Below are 22,985 nucleotides of genomic sequence, written 5' to 3'. Positions count from 1 at the left end.
CACCGCCCCTGGGCTGACTGGACACTCCAGAACGCCCCCAGCCGGAGAGGCTGGCATCCGTCATGACCACTGTCCGATAGCACGGCAGGAATAATTTCCTGGTCCGAAGTACCGGAGATGTCAGCCACCACACTAGGGAGGACCTGACCAGGCGACTCACCCAAATCTGGTAATTCAGAGACGAAGAGGACCAACCCCAGGTATTCCAGTTGCTGAGACGGTACCAACATTGACTTCTGGACATTCAGTAGCCACCTGAATCTTTTGGAGGGGCTGGCAGGTGATGGACCATCCTCTCCTAAGACTGAGCTTAAAGAAGCTCTCAGGAGAAGGTCGTCCAGGTATCCCACAAAGGCGATTCCGCACTGCCTTAGCAGGGCCAGAATCGTAGCGATCACCATTGTGAAAACTCGTGGTGCCGAAGCCAGGCCAAAGGGGAGGGCCACAAACTGAAAATGGTCCTCTTCGACCGCAAAATGCAGAAACCTCTGGTGTTCTGCGCATATGGGAATATGCAGGTATGCGTCCTGAGTACCCAAGGACGCCCCAAAATCCCCCTGATGGAGAGCCGCCACTACAGAGCGAACAATTCCATGCTGAATCTTTGCACGTTGACAAAAGAGTTAAGGGCCTTGAGGTCCAGGATTGGACGGGACCCCTCCTTTTTTGGGGACTACAAACAGATTGGAGTAAAAACCCCTGAAACCATTCCCTTGAAGGAACCGGTATAATCACTTCCCTGACCAGCAGATCCTGACCAGCCCCTGACAGGGCCACCCGGCGTACCGGAGGCTGGAAGGAAAAATCTGTTTGGTGGACAAGAGAGAAACTATCTTGTACCCCAAGGAAACTACCTCGCAAACCCAGTGGTCGGAAAGAGGGATCTCTACTGAGCCGCGCATCCGCAAAGTCGGCCACCCACCCGAGTGTCTGGCGGGGGCAGACCTACATGCAGAAGCAGGCTTGTTGGGCTTGCGGTACCAGGTGCGCTTTTGATCTACAGCGGGCGCCTTAGCACCCTGGAAAACGGTTTCCTGACGCACCTGGGGGGGGCGAAAAAAAATCGCTTGGGGGGAGGTAAAGGAGGGACCCTGCTTATGACGACGCTCCTTACCCTTCCCAGATTGGGGGAGCAGAGTGCTCTTACCCCCTGTAGCATCTATAATGATGTCATCCAGGGACGCCCCAAAAGGCCTTTCACCCTTCAAGGGTAAGTCCTCCTAAGGACCTTTTAGAGGTTTGGTCCGCAGACCAACACTTTAGCCACACAAGGTGGCATAGTACCACCGCGTAGGCGGAGGCCCTGGAGAGCAAGGGGAGCGTATCCAGGGCCAATTCACAGATAAACTGCAGGCCCTGCACTAATTGGTCAGCCAGGCCCACACAGAGCTCAGGAGCATTATGCACCTCCAGCTCCTGCAGCAGGGACTTTGCCCGCTCAGTAATTGTCTGTGACACTAGAGCTCCGGCAAAAAACAGTCTCACTGCCGACCCCACTACTGTGAACATGGAGCGGGCCACAGCCGCAGCTCTCCCATCTGCGGGGTCCATAAAGGCGGGAGCCCCTTCCACAGGTAACGTGGTAAACGGAGGACTTTTTTTTTTTTTTTTTTTTAAGTCTTCCTCAAAAGGATAACGGACCGCAAAGTATTTTGGTACAGCAAAAACTTTCTGCGGCCGATCCCATTCCTTGTACATTATTTTGTCCAGGTATGGAACACAAGGAAACACATTTTGCGGTGCGGGGCGGCTTACAGGAACCCAAAAGGGACCGGCGTCTCTGATGTCTCCGCCGTCCTCAAGTTTTTGAGTATCCCGCACCAGTGATAAGAGCTCCAACAAAACGCCTTATCAAGCGCTGACCCTGAAGCAGAGTCATTCTCACTGACCGTGTGGGCTAAGCCTGCAACATCTGACAGAACCAGAGCCAGCAGCAGGATCTGGTTCCGTGTCAGAGCCGTCCCCAGAAGCAGGGAGGGGGTTTATACCCCCCTTCTGGCCGCTTGTCACTTCAATCCTGGCAATAAACGCCTAAGGGACTGCCGTATGGGCTCTACAGAGACCGCAGGGGCACTAAGGGTTAACTCTTAGTGCCCCTTAGTGGTTGGGGTAGAAGCCTCTGTTCAGACTCTATGTTGACCCACCGCTATGCCGCCCTAGTACTGCAAGGCAGAGACCCACAGGTCACCCTCCCGGCCGCAAAACAGAGAGCAGGGGACCCCCAGGTAACTCACCACCCGGCCAGGCTGTAGTGCTGCTGAAGCGCTGTCCGCTCTGCGCCGTCCCTCAGGAAGCAATTCGCGGGCTGCAAAATGGCGGCCATACACGTGTTTAAAGCAACAGTGACACAGCAGAAAACACAGCCCAGCACACACAGCAACTCCAGTACAACACATTAATAAGAAGGGAGAAGCTGCTGCTCCAGGTGAGCACACCTGAGCAATCAATGTCCTCTCAGAAACAGGTGGGCGCCTGCAATGCATGAGGCAAAAACTTGAAGGCAGGGCATGGACAGCCGCACACCGATGAATCTTAAAAAAGTAAGCCTTTAATGGTGAAAAAGGAAAGGCACTACAAAAAATTAATAGCACCACAGCCCCCGTAGCGACAGAGCCCCAGGCGGACCCCCCTTACAGCCGCCACCCAGCATGGGGAAGGAGGGAGAGAGAAAAGCAGGGCGGACCCTCATTCGACCTCCCCAAGGAAGCACCAGCCATACCACCTTGCCAGGGCAAGGGGCCACTACTTGCCCGTCCTGCGACCACCGGCTGGAGGCATTCCGGACAGAACCAACGTCCGCTAAACGACATGGCTGTCGGCCAGACACACTGTGACAAAGCCATAGAGACCGGTCATATGTGTGCCCTGGAACATGTAGTTCCCCGGCCACGCCTGGAGCAACGGGGCATGTCGTGGACAACCCAGAGCTGAGGGCCGGCACACGCTCGATGGCCGAGCATGGGGGGGGACTACAAGGATCAAGATCCAGCCTGTCACCCAGTCGGCAGTTGATAGTAGACCTCGGGATCAAAAAAAAATAAAAAAATAAAAGCGGGGGAAAAAAAAAAAAAAAAAATTGCAAAAAAAATTCCAGAGTACATGGACTCCAGAAGGCCATGTCTCTCCTGAGGCTAGGCAGAAAAAAACTGGAACTGCTAAGTCAGAGAGTGGGTTATACCCGGGGGACCACGCCCCCTGGGAGGAGCTGTACTGAAAAGTGTTTTAACACTTGAAGTGCTGTTTTTTTCTGCCTAGTCTCTCCTGGAAGGAAGGATATAATACCCCAAGGTCGATTGCTGCTGTGTCCGTCCATGAACGAAAGAGACAATAGTATTTTTGTACTCACTGTAAAATCCATTTCTCTTCCGTTCATGCACGGACACAGCAGCAATTGACCTTAGGGTATTATCCTTCCTTTTAGGAGATTGACTAGGCAGAAAAACAACATGTTAAGTGTTAAACACTCTACCAGTACAGCACCTCCCAGGGGGCGGATCCCCGGGTACATCCCTCTCTCTGCCTCATGCAGACTGTTTTTTTTCTGCCTAGCAAAAGGAGATGACATGGCTCTTCTGGGCCCATGTGCTCTGGAGATTTTTTGCGATTTTTCTTTTTTTTGGATCCTGGGATATACAATCAACTGCCGACTGGGTGACAGGCTGGATCCTCGATCCTTGTAGTCCCTCCATGTTTGGCCATCAAGCGTGTGCCGGCCTTTAGCTACACGCTGGGCCATCCATGACATGCCCCGTTGCTCCAGGGCTGGCCGGTGAGCTATATGCTACAGGGCACACATATGACCGGTCTCTATGTCCGTGTCACAGTGTGCCGGGCCGACAGCCATGCCGTAACTGCGCGGACGTTGGTCTCCAGCCGGTGGTCGCAGGACGGGCAAGTAGCAGTCCCTTGACTTGGCATGGTGGTTCATCTTTATTGATGCCGTGTGTGTTGGGGGGCCCTGGACGTTTTGCTGTGTGTTTTATGCACTGTGCACGGCCGCCATTTTGCCGGTGACCTTTATTGATGGTCGGCGGCCATTTTCTTGTAGCCCGCATGCTGTTTTTTTGCATGTCGACGGCCATTTTGGAAGGGGTTTTTGCCTCTAGTGGCCACAATAACGGCGCGAATGGAGACGTATGCAATACTTAAGGGGTTGTAAAGGTAAAAAAAAAATGTTTTCCTAAATATCTTCCTTTACTTTAGTGCCGTCCTCCTTCACTTACCTTATCCTTCCATTTTGCTTTTAAATGTCCTTATTTCTTCTGAGAAATCCTCACTTCCTGTTCTTCCGTCTGTAACTCCACACAGTAATGCGAGGCTTTCTCCCTGGTGTGGAGTGTGGTGCTCGCCCCCTCCCTTGGACTACAGGAGAGTCAGGACGCTCTCTACGTTGCAGATAGAGAAAAGAGCTGAGTGTTAGTGGGCGTCCTGACTCTCCTGTAGCTTTCAAAAACAGGATTAAATAATATACAGCGATTTGGATTATTTTCACCAAAGAAATGTAGTAAAATACATTTTATGAAGGAAGATTGTTTATTTTACAAAATTTCATAACAAAAACAAGAAACAGGTTTTTTTTTCTCCAATATTTTCTTTTTTTCCCCCATTTACAGTGGAACCTTTGATAACGAGCATAATCCGTTCCAGGAGAATGCTCGTAATCCAAAGCACTCGCATATCAAAGCGAGTTTCCCCATAGAAGTCAATGGAAACGAAAATTATTTGTTCCACATTGACTTCAATGGCATGCAATATCACATGTGGCCAGATGTGGTGGGGGGCGCCAGAGAGCCTCAGAAACAGTCAGAAAGGCCCATGGACAGCTCGGCTGACCTCGGAAACGGAGCATTTCCGAACTGATCTGTAACGGGAGGGCCCGTGGAACCAAGAAGCTCTTACAAAGTATGAGCCAGGAAATGATGGACATTCAGAATATCTTGAACTACCTGAGATGGGGCAGTAATTATTATCCACAATATATTCCAGGATATCGTTAAAGAACTAATTACTGTTTGTTGATTCTGAACTCAACAGGTTAATTGAAAGAGTGACTCATTTAATGTGGGGACACAGACTGAGGTGTTAATGTCGTCCCTTGTGATGTAAATGAATCTAGGATGGCTCTGAGGATCTGTCATTGTGGCTTGTGCTAATGGGCCCTGTATTGTGTATTGAAAGTTAACAGACAGTCTAAAAGGTCAGATGTCTAAATTATCAGCTGTAGTTAATTAGCTCATGTAAAGTATGTCTCAGAGCCGGAGTCACGATGTCTACCAAAAAGATGTGTATTGGGGCTCCTTGTGTAATGTTGTGGGTGGAGTTGGGTCATTGTTCATTTTGGTTACTAACTGTGTATAAGAGCCTGATTTTCTCAATAAAGGGTCTATTCGTGTGGAACCTCAAAACAGAGCTGTGTGTCTCGTTACTGGGGTTCGTTTGCCTGACTGGAGTGTCGATAGCCGTCTTGGGTTCGGGAGTGGAATACCTTAAACTGCTTTAACCCCCGTCCCATTCGGGGTTCCGTTACAGGCTCTACTTGGCTCCGGCGCCCCCGCACCTCAAGGCCAAATGTGGTACTGCACATCCCATTAGCTTGAATTTTGCGAGACAACACTCGCAAAACGGGGTAAGAATTCAAAATGCTCGTTAAAACGCGTTACTCGTTAACCGAGGTTCCACTGTATTTAGCAAGAGAGTCAATATTATCCAAGATTCTGGAAACCAGCATTAAGCGTCCATCCAGACTCCATCAGGAAAGTGGAAAAGTAAGAAAGACCATGTGTTGCTACAAGTCCCAGCTTTGCTCCCACCAAATCTGTCAAACCACCTGCTTTCCTCATTGGTTGAAACCAGCCAACAGGCAAGCAGGTGGGAAGAACGAGAAGATAAGAGTTCATCCGTTTAGCGAGGAGGTGGGCACCAAAGGTGCAATTGTCTTTCAGCATGTCCCAGCTGCTTCTCCTTCTCTTGAAGCTTCAGCAACGGCTCCCTCAGCAACGGCCTCTTCCCCTTCTCCTGAACTTTTAGTAATGGGGCCTCCTTCTCTTGAACCTTCAGTAATGGCTCCTCCTCCTTCTCTTGAACCTTCAGCAACGGCTTCTTCCCCTTCTCCTGAACGTTTAGTAATGGGGCCTCCTTCTCTTGAACCTTCAGTAATGGCGCCTCCTCCTTCTCTTGAACCTTCAGCAATGGCTCCTTCAGCAACGGCTTCTTCCCCTTCTCCTGAACTTTTAGTAATGGGGCCTCCTTCTCTTGAACCTTCAGTAATGGCTCCTTCTCTTGAAGCTTCAGCAATGGCTCCTTCAGCAATGGCTTCTTCCCCTTCTCCTCAACTATTAGTAATGGGACCTCCTTCTCTTGAACCTTCAGTAATGGCTCCTCCACCTTCTGCTTCTCTTGAACCTTCAGTAATGGCTCCTCCACCTTCTGCTTCTCTTGAACCTTCAGTAATGGCTCCTCCACCTTCTGCTTCTCTTGAACCTTCAGTAACGGCTCCTCCACCTTCTTCATTTGAACTTTTAGTAACTGCTTCTTCTTCTTTTGACCCTTGAGTAACGGCGCCTCCGCCTTCTTCTTCATCATTTTAACTTTCAGTAACGGCTCCTCCTCGTTCCTCATCTGAACTTTCAGCGACGGCTTCCCTACCGACACCCAACTTGACAAACCCGCGGCATGAAGTCTTCTGTTCACGGTAGAAAGCGAGACTTGTTTCCGCCGGCCGAGGTTGAGCTGCGCCCGGAGCTGTTGCGCCGTGAGCTGCTCGTTGCGCCTGCTGGTGATCCTCAGAAACTTGTCTTCCATTTTGGTGGTGGCTTTCGGCCGGCCGGACCTGTTCCTGTCCCAGTTTCCTCCGGTTTCTGAGTGCCTCTTGACGGTGTAGGACACAGCGTTTACCGACACCTGGACTTTCTTGGCAATTTCCCTGCAGGAAAGTCCTTCACGTTTAAGGTCGACGATGGTCTGCCGGTCTTCAACGGTCAGCTGCCTTTTTTTCGCCATTGTGGCCGCAAAATATTTGTTTACCGCAGTGAAATAATTGTCCTAACGGGGCTTCAGAGGATGTAGAACATCAATTTGTCCAAACGCTGATGAGCTTTACTGTAATAAAAAAAGACGGGCAACATGTCAGAACAGATATGAAGATAATACAGAGGTGAGAATTTTTTTGGAGGCTTCAATAACGTAAAAAGGACAAGTTAACCGCTTGCCGACCGTCTCACGCACTTACACGTCGGCAGAACGGCACGGCTGAGCAAAGCAACGTACCAGTACAGCGATTTGAATTTTGCGCCGTGCGGGCCCGCGCGCCCCTGCCACGAGCTACACGACAGTACCTGCGGACTCGATGTCCTGCGATCGTATCACGGTCACTGCTTGTGACAGGACACTGATCTACTGCTCCCCGTCATCGGGAGCAGTGATCAGTGTCGTGTCACTTGTAGCCCAGCCCCCACACAGTTAAAATCACTCCTTAGGACACACTTAAACCCTATCTCGCCCACTAGCGGTTAACCCCTTCCCTGTTAGTGTCATTTACACAGTAATCAGTGCATTTGAATAGCACTGATCGCAGTATAAATGAGAATGGTCGCAAAATAGCGTCAAGTGTCCCCCATGTCGCAGTCACGAAAAAAAACAAATAGATCGCCGCTGTAACAGGAGGGCCCATGGAACCCAGAATCCCTTAAAAAGTATGGGATACCCTTGCTTCAGATCCCCATGCACCTCTTATGTCTAAATCACCCTATGTCCATTAGGAGCACAGGGTGACTGAGGAAATATATCTTGGACTACTTAAAATGGGACAGTAATATTCCATGAACAATATCTCTCAAGAAATATGAAGATGTTATCCCCCTGTAGACTGTGAGGGCTATGCCCAGGAAGTATAACTCCTAATATAGGCATTCCAGGAAGTTCAATGTAGGAGTCATTAGATCCCCATTGTTTGTGGCAATTAACTCTGCGATCGTGTGAAGGAGTTCTGTGTTGATTGGTGATAATGTCGATTGTGTCTTCTGAGCTACCAGACGGCAAGTCTAGCCTAAAGGTCTAGCAAGTTTAGCCTAAAGGTCTAGCAAGTCTAGCCTAAAAGGTCATGTCTACGAGTCATCTTGGCTGCTTAAAGGGATTAGTTAATGAGCTAAGAAAGGAGGGGGGACAGTCAATGGTGATCTTGTGTGGGGGAGTTGCAAGACCCGATCACCGCTGTATAGGATTTCACTAAAGAAGCCAAAAGCCACGGAGGGAGACGCTTGTAACTCCCCCACGCACCGATCACTTTCCAGGTATCGATAAACCAGGTGCCCGAGTACAAATACTAGGGCAAATGATCGGTATCAGTGCCGATACTAGTATCGGGACAACCCTACTAAGAAGTGTCTGGGGTTTCTATAACCTCCTCCCAGAGATACAGGAAGAGGCCTCAAACCACCCCAGGTATGATCTAGCAGAGTCCACAGGAGAGACCAGAGCTACAGTCAGCCCGGACACGCTGGAAGACTTGCACAAGGCTTCTAGAAATAAAAGGAAGGACTTACCTTGTATCCAGCTGTGGTCTTCATCACAGAAGGTCCTGGGACTTAGTTGGCTATCTGAAGAAAGAAGAATACAATAGGTAAAACGGCCCGTACATCCCATCCACATGTGTGAGCTACTAAGAAGTGTCTGGGGTTTCTATAACCTCCTCCCAGAGATACAGGAAGAGGCCTCAAACCACCCCAGGGATGATCTAGCAGAGTCTACAGGAGAGACCAGAGCTACAGTCAGCCCGGACACGCTGGAAGACTTGCATGGGGCTCCTAGACATAAAGAAAGGACATACCTTGTATCCAGCTGTGGTCTTCACCATCACAGAAGATCCTGGGACCAAGTCCGCTATCTGGAGAAAGAAGAGCAGAGATAATGAAACACAAGGTACCTCCATCCCATACCACTGACAAGCTTTTCCAAGAAGTGTCTGGGGTTTCTATAACCTCCTCCCGGAGGGGCAGGAAGAGGCCTCAAACCACCCCAGGGACGATCTAGCAGAGTCTACAGGAGAGACCAGAGCTACAGTCAGCCTGGACACGCTGGAAGACTTGCACAAGGCTTCTAGAAATAAAAGAAGGACATACCTTGTATCAAGCAGTGGTCCTCACCATCACAGAAGATCCTGGGACTGAGTCCACTATCTGGAGAAAGAGGAACACAAAAAGGTAAAAACAGCAAGTACTTCAACCACATCACATCCCATCCATGTGTGCTACAAAGAAGTGTCTGGGGTTTCTATAACCTCCTCCCAGAGATACAGGAAGAGGCCTCAAACCACCCCAGGGATGATCTAGCAGAGTCTACAGGAGAGACCAGAGCTACAGTCAGCCTGGACACGCTGGAAGACTTGCACAAGGCTCCTAGACAAAAAAAGGACATACCTTGTATCAAGCTGTGGTCTTCACCATCACAGAAGATCTTGGGACTGGGTCCACTATCTGGAGAAAGAAGAGCAGAGATAATGAAACACAAGGTACCTCCATCACATACCACTGACAAGCTTTTCCAAGAAGTGTCTGGGGTTTCTATAACCTCCTCCCAGAGATACAGGAAGAGGCCTCAAACCACCACAGAGATGATCTAGCAGAGTCTACAGGAGAGTCCAGAGCTACAGTCAGCCCGGACACGCTGGAAGACTTGCACAAGGCTTCTAGACATAAAAGGACTTACCTTGTATCCAGATGTGGCTTTCACCATCACAGAAGATCCTGGGACTTAGTCCGCCATCTGTGGAAAGAAGAATACAGAGGTAAAACAGCCCGTACATCCAGCACATCCTATCCATGTGTGCTAAAAAAGAAGTGTCTGGGGTTTCTATAACCTCCTCCCAGAGATACAGGAAAAGGCCTCAAACCACCCCAGGGACGATCTAGCAGAGTCCACAGGAGAGACCAGAGCTACAGTCAGCCCGGACACGCTGGAAGACTTGCACAAGGCTTCTAGACAAAAAAAAGACATACCTTGTATCAAGCTGTGGTCTTCACCATCACAGAAGATCCTGGGACTGAGTCCGCTATCTGAAGAAAGATGAATACAAAAACGTAAAACAGCAAGTACTTCAACCACATCACATCCCATCCATGTGTGCTACAAATAAGTGTCTGGGGTTTCTATAACCTCCTCCCAGAGATACAGGAAGAGGCCTCAAACCACCCCAGGGATGATCTAGCAGAGTCTACAGGAGAGTCCAGAGCTACAGTCAGCCCGGACACGCTGGAAGACTTGCATGGGGCGCCTAGACATAAAGAAAGGACTTACCTTGTATCCAGCTGTGGTCTTCACCAGCAGAGAAGATCTTGGGAATTAGTCCGCCATCTGTAGAAAGAAGAGCAGAGATAATGAAACACAAGGTACCTCCACCACATCACATACCACTGACAAGCCATTTTCCAAGAAGTGTCTGGGGTTTCTATAACCTCCTCCCGGAGGGGCAAGAGGAGGCCTCAAACCACCCCAGGGATGATCTAGCAGAGTCCACAGGAGAGACCAGGGCTACAGTCAGCCCGGACACGCTGGAAGACTTGCACGAAGCTTCTAGACATAAAGGAAGGACTTACCTTGTATCCAGCTGTGGTCTTCACCATCACAGAAGATCCTGGGACTTAGTCCGCTATCTGTAGAAAGAAGAATACAGAAGGTAAAACGGCATCCAGCACATCACATCCATGTGTGTTACAAAGAAGTGTCTGGGGTTTCTATAACCTCCTCCCAGGGGGGGGGGGGGGGGGGGGGGGGGGGGGCAGGAAGAATCCTCAAACCACCCTAGGGATCGTGTGAAGGAGTTCTGTGTTGATTAGTGATAATGTCGATTGTGTCTTCTGAGCTACCAGACGGCAAGTCTAGCCTAAAGGTCATGTCTATGAGTCATCTTGGCTGCCTAAAGGGATTAGTTAATGAGTTACGAAAGGAGGGGGACAGTCAATGTTGATAGTGTGTGGGGGAGTTGCAAGTACCGATCACCGCTGTATAGGATTTCACTAAAGAAGCTAAAAGCTGGAGGGAGAAGCTTGTAACTCCCCCACACACCGATCACTGTCCAGGTATCGATGAAGCATCTGCCCGAGTACAAATACTAGGCAAATGATCGGTATCAGTGCCGATACTGGTATCGGGACAACCCTACTAAGAAGTGTCTGGGGTTTCTATAACCTCCTCCCAGAGATACAGGAAGAGGCCTCAAACCACCCCAGGGATGATCTAGCAGAGTCCACAGGAGAGACCAGGGCTACAGTCAGCCCGGACACGCTGCAAGACTTGCACGAAGCTTCTAGACATAAAGGAAGGACTTACCTTGTATCAAGCTGTGGTCTTCACCATCACAGAAGATCCTGGGACTTAGTTGGCTATCTGAAGAAAGAAGAATACAGAAGGTAAAACGGCCCGTATATCCATCACGTCACATCCCATCCACATGTGTGTTACAAAGAAGTGTCTGGGGTTTCTATAACCTCCTCCCAGAGATGCAGGAAGAGGCCTCAAACCACCCCAGGGATGATCTAGCAGAGTCTACAGGAGAGACCAGAGCTACAGTCAGCCCGGACACGCTGGAAGACTTGCACAAGGCTTCTAGAAATAAAGGAAGGATGCGCACCTTGTATCAAGCTGTGGTCTTCACCATCACAGAAGATGCTGGGACAGAGTCCACTATCTGAAGAAAGAAGAATATAAAAAGTAAAACAGCAAGTACTTCAACCACATCCCATCCCATCCATGTGTGCTACTAAGAAGTGTCTGGGGTTTCTATAACCTCCTCCCAGAGATGCAGGAAGAGGCCTCAAACCACCCCAGGGATGATCTAGCAGAGTCCACAGGAGAGACCAGAGCTACAGTCAGCCCGGACACGCTGGAAGACTTGCACAAGGCTTCTAGACAAAAAAGGACATACCTTGTATCAAGCTGTGGTCTTCACCATCACAGAAGATCCTGGGACTGAGTCCGCTATCTGAAGAAAGATGAATACAAAAAGGTAAAACAGCAAGTACTTCAACCACATCACATCCATGTGTGCTACAAAGAAGTGTCTGGGGTTTCTATAACCTCCTCCCAGAGATACAGGAAGAGGCCTCAAACCACCCCAGGGATGATCTAGCAGAGTCTACAGGAGAGACCAGAGCTACAGTCAGCCCGGACACGCTGGAAGACCTGCAAGTGGCCCTAAACATTGAAAAAGGAAGGACGTACCTTGTATCCAGCTACGTCTTCACCACCAGAGAGGATCCTGGGACATTGTCCACCACCTGGAGAGACAAGAAAAGAAGGTAAAGAAAGAGAAAATATCCAATCACATCACACACTATCCACATGTGTTACTAAGAAGTGTCTGGGGTTTCTATAACCTCCTCCCAGGGGCAGGAAGAAGCCTCAAACCAGCCTAGGGAGGATCTACAGGAGCAACCAAAGCCACAGCTAGACACGCGAGTTTCCTTTCCGAATCGAAATTTGGATGAAAGTTTTCGTCATTCAAATGTACAGTGAAACCTCGGATTACGAGTTACGGAGCCGAGCGGAAATGCTTAGAAAATTCGGAAATACTCCTTTCCCGCGAGTTCAGCCAAGCTGTCCTCGTGCCTTTCCGAGGCACTCCAGCGACCCCCTCACCCGACCACATGCGGTATTGCATGCCATTGAAGTCAATGCGAAACTAAGGCCCCTTTCAGACTGGGGCGTTTTTCGAGCGAAGCCTCATCTGCAATGCCAATGTGCTGGTAAAGCACCGCTAAGACCCTAACGTTTTAGGGCGTTTTGCAGTGCCTCGGTGTGAAAGGGCAAGGCGTTTTTACAGCGTTTTCAATTCATTTCAATGCAGAGGGGCGTTTTTGGAGCGTTTTTTTTCAGCGCCCAAATGCTGCTCCAAAGATGCCGCCTGCAGGACTCAGTGTGAAAGGGTCCAATGAGATGCATGGAGAGCGTTTTAATAGCGCTACTTTTAACGCCAAAACGCAGTAAAAACGCTTCAGTGTGAAAGGGGTCTAATTATTTTAATTTCCATTGACTTCAATGGGAAAACCCGCTTTGATATGCGAGTGCTTTGGATTACGAGCGTTCTCCTGGAAACGGATTATCCTCGTAATCCGAGGTTCCACTGTACCTGAATTACAATAGTAATTTGGGTTGTCCCGATAGTAATGTAATTCGGGCCGATACTGATACTAGTACCGGGACCGATACTGAGCATTTGCGTGAGTACTTGTACTCGCGCAAATGCTCCCGATGCTTCACCCGATACTTTATTTTTTTCCCCCTCCTAAATGGGGGCGGAGAGCGGTCGGAGAGGAGGCGGGATCGGAAGGCGGAGAGGAGGCGGGATCAGAAGGCAGAGAGGAGGCGGGATCAGAAGGCAGAGAGGAGGCGGGATCAGAAGGCAGAGAGGAGGCGGGATCAGAAGGCAGAGAGGAGGCGGGATCAGAAGGCAGAGAGGAGGCGGGATCAGAAGGCAGAGAGGAGGCGGGATCAGAAGGCAGAGAGGAGGCGGGATCAGAAGGCAGAGAGGAGGCGGGATCAGAAGGCAGAGAGGAGGCGGGATCAGAAGGCAGAGAGGAGGCGGGATCAGAAGGCAGAGAGGAGGCGGGATCAGAAGGCAGAGAGGAGGCGGGATCAGAAGGCAGAGAGGAGGCGGGATCAGAAGGCAGAGAGGAGGCGGGATCAGAAGGCAGAGAGGAGGCGGGATCAGAAGGCAGAGAGGAGGCGGGATCAGAAGGCGGAGAGCAGGAGGCGGGATCAGAAGGAGGAGAGGAGGCGGAAAGCAGAAGGCGCAGAGCAGTCCTCGGGTATGTATAACATACCACTGGAGGAGAGCTGCTGCCGCCGTCTAGCTTTCATTTGAATAGCTGTGTGTTCCCCGCCGCGCGTCGTCATAGCCCCTCCCCCTTGTCCAGGCACTTTGATAGACAGATCACCCGTCCCAGGATTGGACGGGTGATCTGTCTATCAAAGTGCCCGGACAAGGGGGAGGGGCTATACATGACGAGGCGCGGAACACACAGCTATTCAAATGAAAGCTGTTATGTTCCCTGCGCTGATCAACTAGACGGCGGCGGGGGGGACGGGGGAGGAGGGCTTGGCTTTCTCTTGGGGACATGGCGGCATATTTGTGGGGGACATGGCGGAATATTTGTGGGGGACAAGGCGGCATATTTGTGGGGGACAAGGCGGCATATTTGTGGGGGACAAGGCGGCATATTTGTGGGGGACATGGCGGCATATTTGTATGTCGGCATATTTGGGGGGGACACATGGCGGCATATTTGGGGGGGACACATGGCGGCATATTTGTGGGGGGACACATGGCGGCATATTTGTGGGGGACACATTGGCGGCATATTTGTGGGGGGACACATGGCGGCATATTTGTGGGGGACACATTGGCGGCATATTTGTGGGGGGACACATGGCGGCATATTTGTGGGGAACACATTGGCGGCATATTTGTGGGGAACACATTGGCGGCATATTTGTGGGGAACACATTGGCGGCATATTTGTGGGGAACACATTGGCGGCATATTTGTGGGGAACACATTGGCGGCATATTTGTGGGGAACACATTGGCGGCATATTTGTGGGGAACACATTGGCGGCATATTTGTGGGGGACACATTGGCGGCATATTTGTGGGGAACACATTGGCGGCATATTTGTGGGGGACACATTGGCGGCATATTTGTGGGGGACACATGGCGGCATATTTGTGGGGGACACATTTAAAAAAAAGTATCGGTATCGGCGAGTACATGAAAGTATCGGTACTTGTACTCGGTCCTAAAAAAGTGGTATCGGGACGACCCTAATAGTAATGAATTTAAATAAAACCGAAATTACGAAAACAAAAGTTTGTCCAAAATATCAAATTATCTGAATTTGAATAGAGAACCAAAATTTTAAATGTTTAACCACTTCCCGCCCGGCCTATGGCCGATTTACGTCCGGGAAGTGGTTATGAAATCCTGACAGGACGTTCTAGAACGTCCTGCAGGATTTCATGCCGCGCGCGCCCGTGGGGGCGCGCATCGCGGCGATCGGTGATGCGGGGTGTCAGTCTGACACCCTGCATCTCCGATCTCGGTAAAGAGCCTCCGGCGGAGACTCTTTACCACGTGATCAGCCGTGTCCAACCACGGCTGATCACGATGTAAACAGGAAGAGCCGTCGATGGCTCTTCCTCACTCGCGTCTGACAGACGCGAGTAGAGGATAGCCGATCGGCGGCTCTCCTGACAGGGGGGGTTCGCGCTGATTGGTTATCAGCGCAGCCCCCCCTCGGATCGCCACCCTGGACCACCAGGGATGCCCACCCTGGACCACCAGGGTGGGCAAAAAAAAAAAAAATAGCAAAAAAAAAAAAAAAAGTCTTAAAAAAAAGTCAAAAAAAAAAAAGCATAAAGAAAAAAGATGCCAGTCAGTGCCCACAAATGGGCACTGACTGGCAACCTGGCAAAAATAAGTGCTGCCACCCCAGTGTCCATCAGCGCCACCCCAGTGTCCATCAGTGCCACCCCACAGTGCCCATCCATGCCCAGTGCCCACCTATCAGTGCCCATCTGTGCCACCCATAAGTATCCATCAGTGCCGCCCATCTGTGCCGCTTATGAGTGCCCATCTGTGCCGCCCATGAGTGCCCAGTGCCGCCTATGTGTGCCCATCAGTGCCGCCTATGTGTGCCCATCAGTGCCGCCTATGTGTGCCCATCAGTGCCGCCTATGTGTGCCCATCAGTGCCGCCTATGTGTGCCCATCAGTGTCGCATACCAGCGCCGCCAATCAGTGCCACCTCATCTGTGCCCGTCAGTACTACCTCATCGATGTCCATCAGTGCCATCTCATCGGTGCCCATTAGTGCCGCCATATCAGTGCCCATAATTGAAAGAGAAAACTTATTTACAAAAAAATTAACAGAAAAAAATAAAAACGTAATTTTTTTTCCAAATTTTCAGCCTTTTTTTAGTTGTTGCGCAAAAAAAAAAAATCGCAGAGGTGATCGAATACCACCAAAAGAAAGCTCTATTTGTGGGGAAAAAAGGACGCCAATTTTGTTTGGGTACAGTGTAGCATGACCGCGCAATTGCCATTCAAAGTGCGACAGTGCTGAAAGCTGAAAATTGGCTTGGGCGGGAAGCTGCGTAAGTACCTGGTATGGAAGTGGTTAAAGTGTTAGAACAGAGCAGTCTTCCCAAAATCCGAATTTCAAAAAGAATAAAAGAAAACAAAATGAAAAGAAAATAAAAAATAAGAATCGGGGGCGGGAAGGAGAATTATAACCGTCTTCCAAAATTTGAAAATCGAATAAAACAATAGAAAGTGGAATACAAAATAAAGGAAAAAAAAAAAATCGAATAAAAACAAAAAATATATATATATATATATAATTTTTTGTTTTAAAAATTTGAAAAGAATAAAACCAAATAGAAAGCAAAATAAAGGAATAGAATAAAATAGAATATAGCCATCTTCTGAAATTTGGAATAGAATAAGAATATATCCGTCTTCCAAAATTACAATTTTGAAAACAGAATATAAAAAAAAAAAAAAAATACAAAATACAGTGATATTAGATAGGAAACAAAAGGAAGAAGAACGAAATAGAATATAGCCATCTTTTGAAATTCGAATTTGGAAAGAATAGCCCATGAGGAGCACCCAGAGCCCCCCATTACTAGTCAGGCCCCTCCATATTCTGTGCCCCGTGAGGACCCCCCATTACTAGTCAAGCCCCCCATATTCTGAGCCCCATGAGGACCCCCCAGTACTAGTCAGTCCCCCCAGTACTAGTCAGTCCCCCATATTCTGAGCCCCATGAGGACCCCAAGTACTTGCCAAGCCCCCCATAGTCTAAGCCCCACGAGGACCCCCAGAACTTGCCAGGCCCCCCATATCCTAAGCTCAATGATGATCCCCCTCAATACCATACCAGACATGAGGATCCCACCAATACTGTACAGGCCCCCATTTTCTGAGCCCCATGAGGACCCCCCCCATTACTTGTCAGACCCCCCATATTCTGAGACCCATGAGGACCCCCAGTACTTGCCAGGCCCCCCATATCCTGAGCTCAATGAGGATCCCCCCCCAATACCATACCAGACATGAGGCCCATGAGGATTCCACCAATACTGCACAGGTCCCCTATATTCTGAGCCCCGTGAGGACCCCCATGAGAACCCCCCATTACTGGTCAGACCCCTCATATTCTAAACCCCATGGGGACCCCCCATTACTAGTCAAGCCCCCCCATATTCTGAGCCCCATGAGGACCCCCATATTCTAAGCCCCATGAGAACCCCCCATTACTGGTCAGACCCCTCATATTCTAAACCCCATGGGGACCCCCCATTACTAGTCAAGCCCCCCCATATTCTGAGCCCCATGAGGACCCCCATATTCTAAGCCCCATGAGAACCCCCCATTACTGGTCAGACCCCTCATATTCTAAACCCCATGGGGACCCCCCATTACTAGTCAAGCCCCCCCATATTCTGAGCCCCATGAGGACCCCCATATTCTAAGCCCCATGAGAACCCCCCATTACTGGTCAGACCCCTCATATTCTAAACCCCATGGGGACCCCCCATTACTAGTCAAGCCCCCCCATATTCTGAGCCCCATGAGGACCCCCATATTCTAAGCCCCATGAGAACCCCCCATTACTAGTCAGTCCCCCCATATTCTGAGCCCCATGAGGACCCCCCATTACTAGTCAGACCCCCATATTCTGAGCCCCATGAGTATCCCCACCCAGAGCCCCCTAATACTTATCAGACACCCCATATCCTGAGGCCATGAGGAGGATCCCCCCTTTAGAACCCCCCAATACTGAACACATCCCCCATATGAGGCGCATCCCCCCCCCAGAGCCCACCAATACTGTACCAGACATGAGGATCCCACCTCTAAAACCCCTAAATATTGCAAAGTCCCCCCCCCAGTACTGAAGACACGTGCAGCCATACCTTGAGCCCCATGAGGATGACCCCCATCCCCCTCTCTACCTGATCTCCACCTCACCACGCGCAGCACCGGAAGTCCCTCCTCCTTTCCCCCTACCACTTCCTCCCGGACCCGACCATCACACCCCTATCTCCCCCCTAATGTGCTGTTTATGCCTCCATCCCTCGCAGGCGGCCCACCTGGACTCTCCCCGATTTTCTAGTACCACCCGGACCCCCTCTCTCTCGGGGCGATGGCAGTAAAAACGCCCAGAACCGGCTTTGAATGGCAGAACCCCCCCCCCCCACTGTAATAATGGTACAGTCCGGGAGGGGGGTGCAGCGCGGCTCAGCGACCAGCAGAGGGAGCGCCGCGTCACGCAGAGCGAAGGAAGCTCATTGTCACGCGTTCTGTCAAGTTCTCCAACCCGTCAGAAACTCCAACCGCTTCCAGTTTATTTAAAACCAGAGTTTTTTGAAGAAATTGGCGGATGGACACAACGGGCTAGATTCTCAGAGAGTCAGTAGATACGCCGTCGTAACTCTGAATCTGCGCCGTCGTAAATTTAAGCGTATTCTGGAAACCAGATACGCTTAAATTAGGCTAAGATACGAGCGGCGTAAATCTCCTACGCCGTCGTATCTTAGGGTGCAATATTTACGCTGGCCGCTAGGTGGCGCTTCCGTTGAGTTCGGCGTAGAATATGTAAATCACTAGATACGCCTATTCACGAAACGTACGCCTGGCCGACGCAGTACAGATATGCCGTTTACGTAACGCATTATCTAGGCCTAAAGTTATTCCATCAAATAGCTGGAACAGTAATGTTAAGTATGGCCGCCGTTCCCGCGTCGAAATTCGAAAATTTTACGTCGTTTGCGTAAGTCGTCCGTGAATGGGGCTGGACGTAATTTACGTTCACGTCAAAACCAATACGTCCTTTGCGGCGTACTTTGGCGCAATGCACACTGGGATATGTACACGGACGGCGCATGCGCCGTTTGTTAAAAATGTCAATCACGTCGGGTCACTAGTTATTAACATAAAACACGCCCCCCTGTTCCACATTTGAATTTGGAGCGCTTACGCCGGCCCCATTTACGCTACGCCGCCGTAACTTAGGAGGCAAGTGCTTTGTGAATACAGCACTTGCCTCTCTAAATTGCGGCGGCGTAGCGTAAATAACATACGCTACGCCCGCACAAACTTACGTCCCCCTACCTGAATCTAGCCCAACGCCGGCAACCAAACAGAGTCCGGTGCAGGATATTATGAGCGGAGATTCTTACTCCGCTCCGATACTAGCCAACAAAATGGCCGCCTCCGAGGCGGCGACAACTTTGTCCTCGTTCGCTGCTGTGCTGCCAAATTCGCTGTGCAGACTTCCTGTACTGGACCCACTTCGGTTTCCTGCTGAGAAATGCTCCCTGTCGAAAAATGCCCGCCCGGTACTGCGCATGAGCAGCACTTGCGCAGTAACGGAGCCAACGAAAATCGGAATTAACGCTCAGCTGTAGACGGCGCCTGCGCACGACAGCCGACATTGTGCCTCACGCTCCCGAAGCTCGTGCAAGTGGCGGATTTCTTCACGATGGGCAGGTGCGAGGGGTGGATGCCTAGGCATTCGCCCCTCACACGCGCCCATCGTGAAGAAATCCGCCCCTTGCAGACTTGCTTCAGGAGCGTCTGGTACAATGTCGGCGGTCATGCGCAGGCGCCGCCTACAGCCGATCGTAAATTCTGACGTTCGGAGGCTCCGTTGCTGTGCAAGCGCTGCTCATGCGCAGTACCAGGCGGGCATTATTTGACAGGGGGCATTATTCGTCAGAACTACGGTGTTGTGTCCAACCACCAATTTGGCAAAATCTCCAATTACTTAGGTTTTAACCACTTCGTTACTGAGCCTGTTTTTCAGATTCAGTGTTTACGAGACTAAAACAGTTTTTTTTGCTAGAAAATTACTTAAAACCCCCAAACATTATATATATATTTTTTTCTAACACCCTAGAGAATAAAATGGCAGTCATTGCAATACTTTTTGTCACACCGTATTTGCGCAGCGGTCTTACAAGCGCACTTTTTTTTGGAAAAAAAACACTTTTTTGAATTAAAACATAAGACAACAATAAATTTTTCCCAATTTTTTTATATATTGTGAAAGATAATGTTACGCCAAGTAAAATGATACCCAACATCTCATGCTTAAAAATTGCGCCCACTCGTGGCATGGCGTCAAACTTTCACCCTTAAAAATCTCGATAGGCGACGTTTAAAAAATTCTACAGGTTGCATTTTTTGAGCTACAGAGGAGGTCTAGGGCTAGAATTATTGCTCTCGCTCTAACGATCGCGGCGATACCTCACTTGTGTGATTTAAACACCATTTTCATATGCGGGCGCTACTCGCGTAAGCGTTCGCTTCTGTGCGCGAGCTTGTCGGGATGGGTCGCTTTAAAAAAAATTTTTGTTTGTTTTCTTATTTATTTTATTACTTTTTACACTGAAAAAAAAAAATGTATCACTTTTATTCCTATTATAAGGAATGTAAACATCCCTTGTAATAGAAAAAAGCGTGACAGGTCCTCTTATATATGAGATCTGGGGTCAAAAAGACCTCACATCTCATATTTAGACTAAAATGCAAGAAAAAAAAAAAAAAATTTGGAAATGTCATTTTTTCAAATGACAAAAAAAAAAAAAATGTCTCTTTAAGAGGCTGGGCGGGACTGACGTTTTGACGTCACTTCCGCCCAGCAGAGCTATGGGGACGGGCGAAGGAGATTTTTCCTTCAGTCTCGTCCCCGCTCAGCTAGCGAACGGTCCCGATCGCCTCCGCCGCTACCAACGGCTCCGGTAAGCGGCGGAGGGCGCGGGAGAGCGGCGGGAGGGGGCCCTCTCCCGCCACCGATAACGGCGATCTCGCGGCGAATCCGCCGCGGAGACCGCCGTTATCGTGTACAGGACCGTCGGCACTAAAGATGGATACCTCAGTTGTGGCAGCAGCTGCTGCCGTTACCGAGATATCCATCTTTAAACACAGGACGTCTTTTGACTATGGGCTGGAAACCAAGTGGTTAAACCGGTTCGCGTTTTTGATGGGTTGGAGATATTGACAGAACACTGGGGTGCAGCTGGAAATCGGATATTATTTGTAGACTCGGGACTTTTCTGGCACCTTAAAAATAAGTTTTTCTTTGTTTCCGTTATAAATAAGTACGTTTTTTCCCTTCACTGATGGGCACCAATAGGCAGCCAGTGGCGGTGCGTCCATAAAGGGCGCCCCCTCTCTCCTGCACCGCTCTACCATCATAGATTCATTGCAATGCATCAATCTATCTATGGTCGTTGCCGACACCCACTATTCAGGTGTCCGGCCCCTTTTCAGGCACCTGAATTACAGCGGCGGGGTATTTTTTGGAGGCACCCGATTAGAGCCATAGGCTCTAATAGGCGACCCAAAACGGTGATAAGCGAGCGCCATGCTGGGCATTCGCTGAAGGATTTCACTTTGCTTCACTCTGTCAGACGCGAGTGAGGAAAAGTAGATCAGCGTCTCTTCCGGTTTACATCGTAATTGGACACGGCTGATCACGTGGTAAAGAGCCTCCATCAAACCACCGATCGCCGCAATGCATGCCCCCCACGGACGCGCGGCGGCTGTTATTTTGCTGGATGTCATATGACGCCCAGTCAGGATAACTGAACCAGCGCCCGGCCGTCATTCTGCTATAGAGGAGACACAGGACACCGGAGAGGAGAGTATAATACCTCTTCTACGACACAGAATGGAGGGGAGGTAGGAGACACAGGACACCGGAGAGGAGAGTATAATACCTCTTCTATTACATGGAATAGAGAGGAGGTAGGAGACACAGGACACCGGAGAGGAGAGTATAATACCTCTTCTATTACATGGAATGGAGGGGAGGTAGGAGACACCAGAGAGGAGAGTATAATACCTCTTCTATTACAGGGAATGGAGGGGAGGTAGGAGACACAGGACACTGGAGAGGAGAGTATAATACCTCTTCTATTACAGGGAATGGAGGGGAGGTAGGAGACACAGGACACCGGAGAGGAGAGTATAATACCTCTTCTATTACAGAGAATGGAGGGGAGGTAGGAGACACAGGACACCGGAGAGGAGAGTATAATACCTCTTCTACTACACAGAATGGAGGGGAGGTAGGAGACACAGGACACCGGAGAGGAGGGTATAATACCTCTTCTATTACAGAGAATGGAGGGGAGGTAGGAGACACAGGAGACCGGAGAGGAGAGTATAATACCTCTTCTATTACAGGGAATGGAGGGGAGGTAGGAGACACAGGACACTGGAGAGGAGAGTATAATACCTCTTCTATTACACAGAATGGAGGGGAGGTAGGAGACCGGAGAGGGGGGTATAATACCTCTTCTATTACAGAGAATGGAGGGGAGGTAGGAGACACAGGACACCGGAGAGGGGAGTATAATACCTCTTCTATTACATGGAATGGAGGGGAGGTAGGAGACACAGGACACCGGAGAGGAGAGTATAATACCTCTTCTATTACAGAGAATGGAGAGGAGGTAGGAGACACGGGACACCGGAGAGGAGAGTATAATACCTCTTCTATTACAGAGAATGGAGAGGAGGTAGGAGACACAGGACACCGGAGAGGAGAGTATAATACCTCTTCTATTACAGGGAATGGAGAGGAGGTAGGAGACACAGGACACCGGAGAGGAGAGTATAATACCTCTTCTATTACAGGGAATGGAGGGGAGGTAGGAGACACAGGACACCGGAGAGGAGAGTATAATACCTCTTCTATTACAGGGAATGGAGGGGAGGTAGGAGACACAGGACACCGGAGAGGGGGGTATAATACCTCTTCTATTACAGGGAATGGAGGGGAGGTAGGAGACACAGGACACTGGAGAGGAGAGTATAATACCTCTTCTATTACAGGGAATGGAGAGGAGGTAGGAGACACAGGACACCGGAGAGGAGAGTATAATACCTCTTCTATTACAGGGAATGGAGGGGGGGTA

The 22,985-nt window shown here is 49.8% G+C and overlaps 1 protein-coding gene and 12 non-coding genes across 13 annotated transcripts; all 13 read right to left on the bottom strand.

Annotated features, from left to right (window-relative positions):
- Positions 1-6,975: 6,975 nt before the first annotated feature.
- Positions 6,976-17,191, bottom strand: LOC120941381. The gene is made up of 15 exons (XM_040354722.1): positions 17,104-17,191; positions 12,214-12,269; positions 12,070-12,127; positions 11,918-11,974; positions 11,624-11,680; positions 11,323-11,379; positions 10,590-10,646; positions 10,291-10,347; positions 9,993-10,049; positions 9,703-9,759; positions 9,414-9,470; positions 9,117-9,173; positions 8,825-8,881; positions 8,541-8,594; positions 6,976-7,098 (listed from the first exon to the last, which is right to left on the bottom strand). Exons 1-15 carry the CDS (start codon positions 17,189-17,191, stop codon positions 7,070-7,072), a joined length of 855 nt encoding a protein of 284 aa, XP_040210656.1. The 3' UTR covers positions 6,976-7,069.
- Positions 8,377-8,509, bottom strand: LOC120942115. Its single transcript, XR_005749909.1, has one exon. It is a non-coding gene; the product is annotated as a small nucleolar RNA SNORA9 (small nucleolar RNA).
- LOC120942111 lies at positions 8,662-8,794 on the bottom strand. Its single transcript, XR_005749905.1, has one exon. It is a non-coding gene; the product is annotated as a small nucleolar RNA SNORA9 (small nucleolar RNA).
- LOC120942117 lies at positions 8,954-9,086 on the bottom strand. Its single transcript, XR_005749911.1, has one exon. It is a non-coding gene; the product is annotated as a small nucleolar RNA SNORA9 (small nucleolar RNA).
- Positions 9,253-9,385, bottom strand: LOC120942118. The gene has a single exon (XR_005749912.1). It is a non-coding gene; the product is annotated as a small nucleolar RNA SNORA9 (small nucleolar RNA).
- Positions 9,543-9,675, bottom strand: LOC120942113. Its single transcript, XR_005749907.1, has one exon. It is a non-coding gene; the product is annotated as a small nucleolar RNA SNORA9 (small nucleolar RNA).
- LOC120942119 lies at positions 9,832-9,964 on the bottom strand. The gene has a single exon (XR_005749913.1). It is a non-coding gene; the product is annotated as a small nucleolar RNA SNORA9 (small nucleolar RNA).
- Positions 10,128-10,260, bottom strand: LOC120942109. The gene has a single exon (XR_005749903.1). It is a non-coding gene; the product is annotated as a small nucleolar RNA SNORA9 (small nucleolar RNA).
- Positions 10,427-10,559, bottom strand: LOC120942110. Its single transcript, XR_005749904.1, has one exon. It is a non-coding gene; the product is annotated as a small nucleolar RNA SNORA9 (small nucleolar RNA).
- On the bottom strand, positions 11,160-11,292 carry LOC120942116. Its single transcript, XR_005749910.1, has one exon. It is a non-coding gene; the product is annotated as a small nucleolar RNA SNORA9 (small nucleolar RNA).
- On the bottom strand, positions 11,459-11,591 carry LOC120942112. The gene has a single exon (XR_005749906.1). It is a non-coding gene; the product is annotated as a small nucleolar RNA SNORA9 (small nucleolar RNA).
- On the bottom strand, positions 11,758-11,890 carry LOC120942114. The gene has a single exon (XR_005749908.1). It is a non-coding gene; the product is annotated as a small nucleolar RNA SNORA9 (small nucleolar RNA).
- On the bottom strand, positions 12,048-12,180 carry LOC120942108. Its single transcript, XR_005749902.1, has one exon. It is a non-coding gene; the product is annotated as a small nucleolar RNA SNORA9 (small nucleolar RNA).
- Positions 17,192-22,985: the final 5,794 nt, after the last annotated feature.

This window comes from Rana temporaria, chromosome 5, assembly GCF_905171775.1.
Source record: "Rana temporaria chromosome 5, aRanTem1.1, whole genome shotgun sequence".
In the NCBI taxonomy this organism is placed as follows: Eukaryota; Metazoa; Chordata; class Amphibia; order Anura; family Ranidae; genus Rana; species Rana temporaria.
Note: the sequence above shows the minus strand (reverse complement) of the source record. Positions and strands in the feature narration are given on the sequence as shown.